Here is a 10,627-nt window from a genome sequence, read left to right on the forward strand (position 1 = left end):
GCCAGTCTGGTCTCGGACTCCCGACCTCAGGTGATCTGCCCACCCCGGCCTCCCAAAGTGCTGGGATTACAGGTGTGGGGCACTGCACCCAGCCTTGATTTTTTTTTTTACAAATCTATTTAGTAATAGCAATTACATGATCAAATAGCCACTCTTAAACATCCCTGTGGGAGATAACATTCTTTTTATCTCTCCATCCCTGCTATTATGATAACAATGTGCATCTTGTTTTTCACAGTGAAGAACTGTTGTATGATCAGATCTCCCTGGGATTGCGCCATTCCCATTGAAATGAGAAGGCCCATTCCAACTTAATATTTCCTACTGGTATCCACGGTATACTTTTGAGAGATGCTTACACCTCTCTCCCAATATATTTTTCAAGACCCTGATAAAGGAGGAGTCTTCTAGTACATATCTAAAGGTAGTTAGTTGCTCTCCAAAGTCTCTGGAGCCCTTTCTCTATATATATGGCTCTCAAAGTGTGGCCCAGGGAACCCTGGCCATGTTTGAGATCCTTTCAGGGGCTGTATGACCTCAAAACTGTTTTCATAGTACTATGATGTATTTGCTTTTCTTTTTCTTTGAGTAAAAAATTTACAATGTCTTGTAGAGATGGGGTCTTGCTATGTTGTCCAAGCAGGTCTCAAAATCCCAGGCTCAAATGATCCTACCATCTCAGCCTCCCAAAGTGCTGGGATTACAGGTATGAGCCACTGTGCCCAGCCTCGTTATTTGCTTTTAACTCTTATTCTCTCATGAATGTACAGTGAAGTTTTCCAGAGACTACATGACATGTCGTCTCAAGAGAGTGAATATAGAAGCAGATAGGAGAATCCAGCTCTTTCCTAAATATGCTACTCTGCTTACTGATTTTAAATTATTTTGGAAAATATTGTTTTTTTAAAAATTAAATAAATAATTGAAGCTGGAATCAGAGCAAGATGGCCAAATAGAAGCCTCCACCAATGTTCTCCTTGCAGGAACACCAAATTCCACAACCATCTACACACACACACACACACACACACACACACACACACACCCCTTTATAAGAACCAAAAATCAGCTGACCAATCACAGTAATTGGTTTTAACTTCATACTATTGAAAGAGGCACTGAAAGGGATAGGAAAGACAGTCTTGAATTGCCAGTGCCATTCCTCCCCATCCCCTAGAAACTGTCAGGTGGCATGGAGAAAGAATCTGTGCACTTGGGGGAGGGAGGGCACAGTGATTGCGGGACTTTGCAGTGGAACTCAATGCTGCCAACACTGAGCAGAACTCAATCGATGATCATGGAGGGAGCATTTAGATAAGCCCTAGCCAGAGGAAAATTGCCCACTCCTGCAGTCAGAACTTGAGTTTCAGCAAGCCTTGCCACTGCGGGCTAAAGTGCTCTGGTATTCTAAAGAAACTTGAAAGGCAGTCTAGGCCACTAGGACTGCAGCTCCTAGGCAAGTCCTACTGCTGTGCTGGGCTCAGAGCCAGAGGACTTGTGGGGGCACATGACCCAGTGACACACCAGCCATTGTGGCTAAGAGAGTGCTTGTGTCACCCCTCCCCTAACCCCAGACAGCACAGTCACGGGTCCAAAAGAGACCCTTTCCTTCCACTTCAGGAAAGGAAAGGGAAGAGTAAAGACCACTTTGTCTTGTAACATGGATACCATCATAGCCCAAATACCATAGGGCACCAGGCAGCATCATGAGGCTCTCATTCCAAGCTCCCAGACAACATTTCTAAACCCATTCTGGGCCAGAAGGGAACCTGCTGCCTTGAGGGGAAGGACCCAGTCCTGGCAGGATTCATCACCTTCTGACCTTAGAGCCCTTAGGCTCTGAATAATCAGCAGCAGTAACTAGAAAGTACCCACTGTGGACCTTGGGTGAGACTCTGAGACGTGCTGGCATTAGGTATGAACCAGCACATTCCCAGCTGTGGTGGCTACAAAGAGAGACTCCTTCTGCTTGAGAACAACAGAGGGAAGAGTAAAGGGGACTTTGACTTTGACTTGCAGCTTAGGTACCAGCTCAGCTACGGTCAGGTAGAGCAACCAGAGTGCACTCGGAGACCCTGATTCCAGGTCTGGGCTCTTGGACAGCATTTCTGGACCTACTCTGGGCCAAGGAAGAGACAACCTCACTAAAAGGTGAATCCCAGACCTGGCAGCATTCATCATAAGCTGCCTGAAGTGCCCTTGCAAGGGCCCTGAGAGAACATTAGCAATCTCCAGGTAATACTCCCCACAGGCCTATAGTGGTGGTGGACACAGAGAAAAACTCCTCTACCTAGGGAAAGGGGAGGGAAGAGTGGGAAGGACTTTGTCTTGTGGTTTGAGTGCCAGCTCAGACACAGTAGAATACAGCACCAGGTAGATTTCCAAGGTTCCTGACTCTAGGCTCTGGCTTCTGGATCTCAGGACCCACCTGGGCTCTGGGGAAAATTCCCACCCTGATGAGAAGGACACAAGACTGGCTAGCTTCACCACATGCTGATTGTAGCGTCCTAGGGCCTTGAGTAAACATAGGCAATAGCCAGGAAGAGATTACACCAGGCCTTGAGCAAGACCCAGCGCTGTGATGGCTTCAGGTCTGACCCAGTACAGTCCAAGTGGTAGTGGCTACAGGGTTACTTGTGTCACCCTTCCTTCAGCTCCAGGCAACTCAGCACAGAAAGAGAGATTCCGTTTGTTTAGGACAAAGGGAGGAAAATAAGAGTTTCTACCTGGTAATCCAGAGAATTCTTCTGGATCTTACCCAAGTCCACCAAGGTAGTACCTCTATGAGTCTTCAGCAACCACAGTGTTACGGAGTTTGGGATGTCTCCTAATGCAGGTACCATGACAATGACCAAAAACTTAGGTCACAACACCCAACTCCCTTCAAATACCCAGAAAGCCTTCCCAAGAAGAATGGGTACAAACAAGCCCAGATTGTGAAGATTACAATAAATACCTAACTCTTCAATGCCCACACACTGATGAACATCCAGAAGCATGAAGACTATCCGGGAAAACATGATCTCACCAAATGAACTAAGTAAGGCACCAGGGACAAATCCCAGAGAGTCAGAGATATGAGACCTGTCAGACAGAGAGTTCAAAATAGCTGTTTTGAGGAAACTTAAAGAAATTCAAGATAACACAGATAAATAATTCAGAATTCCATCAGATAAACTTAACAGAGACACTGAAATAATTTTTAAAAACAATTTCAATTTCACGCCAGGCAGAAATTCTGGAATGGAAAAAATGCAACTGACACATTGAAGAATGCATTAGAATCTCTTAATACCAGAATTCATCAAGCAGAAGAAAGAACTACTGAGCCTGAAGACAGGCTAATTGAAAATACACAGTCAGTTAGGTGTGCTGGCTCATGCCTGTAATCCCAGTATTTTTGGAGGCCAAGGTGGGAGGATCACTCGAGCCTAGTAGTTCAAAACCAGCCCAGTAGTTTGAGACAAGTAGTTGTGAGACTCTGTCTCTACAAAAAATTTAAAAATTAGCTGAGTGTGGTGACGTGCACCTGTGGTCCCAGCCACACAGAAGGCTGAGGTAGGAAGATTGTTTGATCCTGGGAGGTCAAGGCTGCAGTGAGCCATGTTTGTACCACTGCATTCCAGCCTGAGCAACAGAGTGAGAATTGGTCTAAAAAATTTTTTTTAATTTTTTAAAAATTGAAAAAAACCCACAGAGGAGGCAAAAGAAAATAGAATAAAAAAGAATGAAGAATGCCTACACAATCCAGAAAATAAATTCCAAAGGGCAATTCTAAGAGCTATTGGCCTTAAAGAGAAGGTAGAGAAAGAGATAGGGGTAGAAAGTTTATTTAAAGGGATAATAACAGAGAACTTCCCATATCTAATGAAAGATATCAATGTCCAAGTACAAGAAGGTTATAGAAAACCAAGCAGATTTAACCCAAAGAAGACTACCTCAAAGCATTTAATAATCAAACTTCCAAAGGTCAAGGATAAAGAAAGGATTCTGAAGGCAAGAGAAAAGAAACAAATAATACAATAGAGTTCCAATATGTCTGGCAGCGGACTTTTCAGTGGAAACCTTACAAACCTGGAGAGAATGGCATAACATATTTAAAGTGCTGAAGGAAAAAAAACTCTTACCCTAGAATAACATATCTGGTGAAACTATCCTTCAAATATGATGAAGAAATAAAGACTTTCCGCTGGGAGCAGTGGCTCATGCCTGTAATCCCAGCACTTTGGGAGGCTGAAGCAGGCAGATCATCTGAGGTCAGGAGTTCGAGACCAGCCTGGCCAACATGGTGAAACTCCATCTCTACTAAAAATACAAAGATTAGCCAGGCATGGTGGCATGCAGCTGTAGTCCCAGCTACTCCGGAGACTGAGGCAAGAGAATCGCTTGAACCCAGGAAGCGGAGGTTGCAGTGAGCTGAGATTGTACCGCTGCACTTCAGCCTGGGCCATAGAGTAAGACTCTGTCACAACAACAACAACAAAGAAGGAAGGAAGGAAGGAAGGAAGGAAGGAAGGAAGGAAGGAAGGAAGGAAGGAAGGAAGGAAGGAAGGAAGGAAAGAGACAGACTTTCCAAGACAAAAACTGAGGGATTACATCAATACCAGACCTGTCCTACAAAAAACCGCTAAAGGGTGTTCTTCAATCTGAAAGTAAACAACGTTAATGAGCAATAAGAAATCACGTGAAGACAAGACTTACTGGTAATAGTAAGTACACAGAAAAACACAGAATATTATAATACTGTGACTGTGATGTGTAAACTACTCATCTTGAGTAGAAAGATAAAAAGATGAACTGATCAAAAACAACAACGGTGACAACTTTTTAAGACACAGACAGTACAATAATATATAAATAGAAACAACAAAAAGTTTAAAAGCAGGAGAACAAAGTTAAACTGTAGAGTTTTTATTAGTTTTCTTTTTGCTTGTTTGTTTGTGAAATAAGTGTGAAATTGGCATCAGTTTGAAATAATGGGTTGTAAGATATTATTTGCAAGTCTCGTGGTAACTGAAATCTAAAAAACATACAATGGATACTCAAAATATAGAGAAGGAAGAAATTAAAACATGCCACCAGAGAAAATCACCTTCACTGAAAGGAAGACAGGAAGGATTGGAAAAAGGAGGAGAAGCCCATAAGACAATCAGAAAACGAGTAACAACATGGCAAGAATAAGTCCTTACTTATCAATAATAACATTAAATGTAAATAAACTAAACTTTCCAGGCTGGGCGGGGTGGCTAATCCCAGCACTTTGGGAGGCCAAGGTGGGTGGGTCACCTGACGTCGGGAGTTTGAGACCAGCCTGACCAACATGGAGAAACCTCATCCCTACTAAAAATACAAAATTAGTCAGGTGTTGTGGCACATGCCTGTAATCCCAGCTACTTGGGAGGCTGAGGCAGAAAAATCGCTTGAACCCAGGAGGCGGAGGTTGCAGTAAGCCAAGATTGAGCCGTTGCACTCTAGCCTGGGCAACAAGAGCAAAACTCTGTCTAAAAATAAATAAATAAATAAATAAATAAATAAAATAAAATAAAATAAACTTTCCAATTAAAAGACACAGAGTGTGCTTGTAATCCCAGCATTTTGGGAGGCCAAGGTGGGTTGATCATCTGAGGTCAGGAATTCAAGACCAGCTGGCCAAACATGGTGAAATCCCATCTTTACTAAAAATACAAAAAATATCTGGTCATAGTGGCAGGCACTTTTAATCCCAGCCTCTTGGGAGGGTGAGGCAGGAGAATCGCTTGAACCTGGTAGGCAGAGGTTGCAGTGATCCAAGATTGCACCACTGCACTCCAGCCTGGGCGACAGAGCAAGACTCCATCCCTGGTTTCAAGCTGGGCTTGAATTTTGCTTCCTTTACTCTCCTCCTAAGAGCACTTCCTCTGTACATCACATGCACAAGAATCCTTCTCTCAGGTTCTAGTTTTAGGCAATTCAACCTAAGACAATAATAGGGTTTGGATCTGTGTCCCCAAAAAAATCTCATGTTAAAATCTAATACCTGCTTAGCCATGGGGAGACATTAAACAAGAAAACAGGAAAAAAAAAAAAAAAAGAAATGTAATCCCTAGTGTTGAAGGTGGGGCCTGGTGGGAGGTGCTTGAATCATGGGGGCCTATCCCTCATGAATAACTTAGCCCCATTCCCTTGGCGATGAGTGCGTGAGTTTTTGTGAGATCTGGTTTAGTACCAGCATGTGGCACCTCCTCCTCAACTCTGTTTCCCTTGCTCCTGCTCTGCCATGTGAGATACCTGCTCCCCCTTCATCTTTTACCACACTTGTAAGCTTCCTGAGGCCTTCCCAGAAGCAGATGCTGGCATTATGCTTCCTGTACAGCCTGCAGAACTGTAAGGCAATTAAGCCTATTTCTTGTATATTATGCAGCCTCAGATATTTATTTTTAGTAATGCAAGACCAGCCTAACACAGTAATAGTCCAAATATAAGAAGATTCAACCAGGCACAGTGGCTCACACCTGTAATCCCAGAACTTTGGGAGGCCAAGGCGGGTAGATTACTTGAGACCAGGAATTTGAGACCAGCCTGGCCAACATGGTGAACCTCCCCGATCTTTACTAAAAATAGAAAAAATTAGCTGGGTGTGGTGGTGAGCACCTGTAATCCCAGCTACTCTGGAGGCTGAGGCAGGAGAATCGCTTGAACCCAGGAGGCAGAGGTTGCAGTGAGCCAAAACCTTGCCACTGCACTCCAGTCTGGGTGACAGAACAAAACTCTGTCACACACAAAAAATTTTTTTTAAAGAAGATTTATGTTCTGACTGCACAAATTGAGAAACGTTTGGAATGCCTATCTTTATTATAAAAGAAAACAGAATGTGACTGGGCGTGGTGGCTCACGCCTGTAATCCCAGCACTTTGGGAGGCCGAGGTGGGTGGATCACGAGGTCAGGAGATCGAAGCCATCCTGGCTAACATGGTGAAACCTCGTCACTACTAAAAAATGCAAAAAATTAGCTGGGCGTGTTGGCGGGTGCCTGTAGTCCCAGCTACTCGGGAGGCTGAGGCAGGAGAATGGCATGAACCCTGGGAGGTGGAGCTTGCAGTGAGCCAAGATTGTGCCACTGCACTCCAACCTGGGTGACAGAGTGAGACTCTATCTCAAAAAAAAAAAAAAAGAAAAACAGAAAACAGAATGCATATCCCCAATGACTACATATCCTATTCCAAGGACTGTTTCTCTATTTTCAGGAAGTTCCAAGAGGGTGGATCCTATCTTTTTATTTATTTATTTATTTATTTATTTATTTATTTATTTTTAATTTTTGGGACAAGGTCTTGCTATGTTGCTCAGGCTGGTCTCAAACTCCTGAGCTTGGGCAATCCTCCTACCCAGCCTCCCAAAGTGCTGAGATTACGGGTATGAGCCACAACACCCAGACGATCCTATCTTTTTTTTTTTAAATGGTAGATTAATTTTATTGCTGTGAATGCATTTGTCATGTACTCTAGATTATTTTAATTCTGATGCTAAGGCCATCCATTGTCTTTTGTTAGGAGTCAAACAAAATTTTAGTAACCAAAACATATTTTCAATAAAATTGTATATGTATATATGTAGATAAACAACAAAACAGGACCAAGAACCTATGTAAAATTTCATCATACAGTTTCTATGCAAGCTGCTTGATTACAGAAAACAGTTCAAACTGTTCATCAAAAACTGCGGGGTGATTTTTCGTTGATATTTCAGACATTCAAATCAATACAACCTATATTCTGAGTATCAACCTGAATGGCACAGGGTAAGATGTGAACTCCTCACATAGTGTTGAAGATGTGTTGCAATCTGTAGTTGAACTGGCACTGCATTTCCTCAGAGTTAAGCTGCCTTTGTGAGAGATATCTTCTATCGCTGAGAGATCAGCTACATCAAGATAGCACATCAGATAAATCACATTGGTCAAGATACCTGCTAACCAAGCAGACTAATAAATTCAAAGCAGGAACCTTCTCATCATCTTTGCTCTCCACTAAGAGCCTCACTTCACAGCACCTTGCAAACTGCCAAATCAGTGAATGAGCCTGAGGTAATAAAGGTTTTTCCAGACAAGTCCATAAAGCGTAAAGCCATCTTCCTTGTGCAGAATCTACTCCGGGACTTTCGACTGTGGCTTGTCCAACAGCCCCGTCAGCACATAACTTTTCACCCAGAGAAAATTTCTTCCAGCCTTTTTCATCTTCAGATTTTGGCATCGTCACATTACTATCCAACTGTTGTGATTTCCAGTGACTTCTATGTTTGTTCACATTCTGTCCAACAGTTGGAAACAGTGCCACTTGTTGCTGTTGCCACTGACGTGTGGGGGAATAACCTTCAGGGGCCGGTTGGCATCCTGAAAGAAAAATATTCACACTTTGCTTCCTTTTCAACTTCTTTTCTGTTTTTGAGACGGAGTTTTCTCCTGTTGCCCAGGCTGGAGTGCAATGGTGCGATCTCAGCTCACTGCAACCTCCACCTTCCGGGTTCAAGCAATTCTCCTGCCTCAGCCTCCCAAGAATCTGGAATTACAGGTGTGCACCACCATGTCAGGCTAATTTTTTGTATTTTTGGTAGAGACGGGGTTTCACCATGCTGGCCAGGCTAGTCTCGAACTACTGACCTTGTGATCTGCCTGCCTTGGCCTCCCAAAGTGCTGGGATTACAGGCATGAGCCACTGCTCCCGGCCTTCCTTTTCAACTTCTTTGGGTCAATGTGTGCTACCACAACATCTGGACATTGCGCTGCTTCGATCTGGACCCGCCTCAGGCATTCCTGAGGTGTCCTCAGGGGAACCAAGGGATCAAAACCTTCCATCAGGTTGCAGAGCTCTGCTGACAATAGCTGAGGCATCAACTCTTCCATTGCAGACTCTGCTGGTACCCGAACCATGGTTTTCAAACGACCTGATCCTATCTTTTTGATCACTGATTTAGATTCAGGATAATATAGTGTCCAACACATAGTAGGTCCTCAATATATATTTGTTGAATAAAGGAATGGAGAATACATAGGAATCCTTAGATTCTACTTTTAATTTTTTTTGAGACAGAGTCTGGCTCTGTCGCTCAGGCCGGAGTGCAGTGACACGATCTCAGTTCATTGCGACCTCTGCCTCCTGAGTTCAAATGATTCTCCTGCCTCAGCCTCCCGAGTAGCTGGGAATACAGGCATGCGCCACCACACCTGGCTAATTTTTGTATTTTTTTGTAGAGCCTGAGTTTCACCATGCTGACAAGGCTGGTCTTGAATTGCTGACCTTAGGTGACCAGCCCACTTTGGCCTCCCAAAGTTCTGGGATTACAGGCGTGAGCCACTGTGCCCAGCCAGATTCTGCTTTTAAATTGATGCGGGGTCCAGAGAGTACTGATGGAAGACTTTTTCTCTAATCATAACCTGATTTTCTCCACCCATAGCCAGGCCATTAGAGCAGCTCAATGCCTTAGTTATTCAACTCTAAATGACTCCTCATTACACACACTACACTGTCGTATCTTAACCATTTCCCCCTTTTATGTCTTCATTATCATCTCTGTCCCTCATTCTTTGCAGATAATTTTTCTTCCTTGTTATAAAAATTTAAAACAAAATTATTAAGAACTGCCTCCAACTAGTGCAAAAATAGAGCCCCATGGAGCAAAATTAATAAGCTAGAAACAGACCTTAATTAATGCATATATCAAAAACTTGGTCTATAATGAGGAAGGTATCACAAGTTCCTGAGGAAAGGGAGAATTTTAGTGCTGGGATAATTGGCTAAGTATTCTGAGGGGTAATAAAGTTTTGTCCTAATTTCCCAATGTTCACCAAAATAAATTCCAGATGGATTAAATAATTTTATGTAAAAATTGAAAGAATGAAAGTAGAAAAATATGCAAATATCTACTCTCCAAATGATAAATGCCTTTCTAAGCTTAATAATAATTTTTTTTTTTTGAGACAGTGTCTCGCTCTGTTGCCCAGGCTGGAGTGCAGTGGCACAATCTCAGCCCACTGCAACCTCTGTCTCCCGGGCTCAAACCATCCTCCTGCCTCAGCCTCATGAGTAACTCAACTATAGGCTTGCACCAACACACCCGGGTTATTTTTTTGTATTTTTGGTAGAGATGGGCTTTCACTCTATTGCCCAGGCTGGTCTTCAACTCCTGAGCTCAAGCGATCTGCCCACCTCAGTCTCTCAAAGTGCTGGGATTAGAGGTGCAAGCCACTGTGCCTGACAAATAATAATGTTTTTAAAGCCACAGAGGGGGCCGGGCACAGTGGCTCACGCCAGTAATCCCAGCACTTTGGGAGGCTGAGGCGGGTGGATCATGAGGTCAAGAGATAGAGACCATCCTAGCCAACTTGGTGAAACCCTGTCTCTAATAAAAATACAAAAATTAGCCTGGCATGGTTGTGGGCATCTGTAATCCCAGCTACTCAGGAGCCTGAGGCAGGAGAATCGCTGGAACCCGGAGGTGGAGGTTGCAGTGAGCCGAGATTGCACCACTGCACTCCAGCCTGGTGACAAAGCAAGGCCCTGTCTAAAAAAAAATTATAATAAATAAATAAATAAATAAAGTCACAGAGGAAATATTAAACTGTTGACACCACCCTATCACATAGGAATTTATT

General features: G+C 43.4%; 1 protein-coding gene across 1 annotated transcript; it reads right to left on the reverse strand.

The window, feature by feature from the left end:
- Positions 1-7,904: 7,904 nt before the first annotated feature.
- On the reverse strand, positions 7,905-8,905 carry LOC119625694 (gem-associated protein 2-like). Its single transcript, XM_038002602.2, has 2 exons — positions 8,702-8,905; positions 7,905-8,393 (listed from the first exon to the last, which is right to left on the reverse strand). Exons 1-2 carry the CDS (start codon positions 8,903-8,905, stop codon positions 7,905-7,907), a joined length of 693 nt encoding a protein of 230 aa, XP_037858530.2.
- Positions 8,906-10,627: the final 1,722 nt, after the last annotated feature.

Source organism: Chlorocebus sabaeus, chromosome 22 (assembly GCF_047675955.1).
Source record: "Chlorocebus sabaeus isolate Y175 chromosome 22, mChlSab1.0.hap1, whole genome shotgun sequence".
Taxonomy (NCBI): Eukaryota; Metazoa; Chordata; class Mammalia; order Primates; family Cercopithecidae; genus Chlorocebus; species Chlorocebus sabaeus.

What these genes read in the sequence shown, in the direction of transcription:
- LOC119625694 (XM_038002602.2), bottom strand. Translation starts at nt 8,905, where the DNA reads ATGGTTCGGGTACCAGCAGAGTCTGCAATGGAAGAGTTGATGCCTCAG. An exon ending in CAAAGAAGTTGAAAAGGAAG is followed by an intron (nt 8,394 to 8,701) that starts GCCGGGAGCAGT and finishes TTGAAAAGGAAG; the next exon opens with CAAAGTGTGAATATTTTTCT.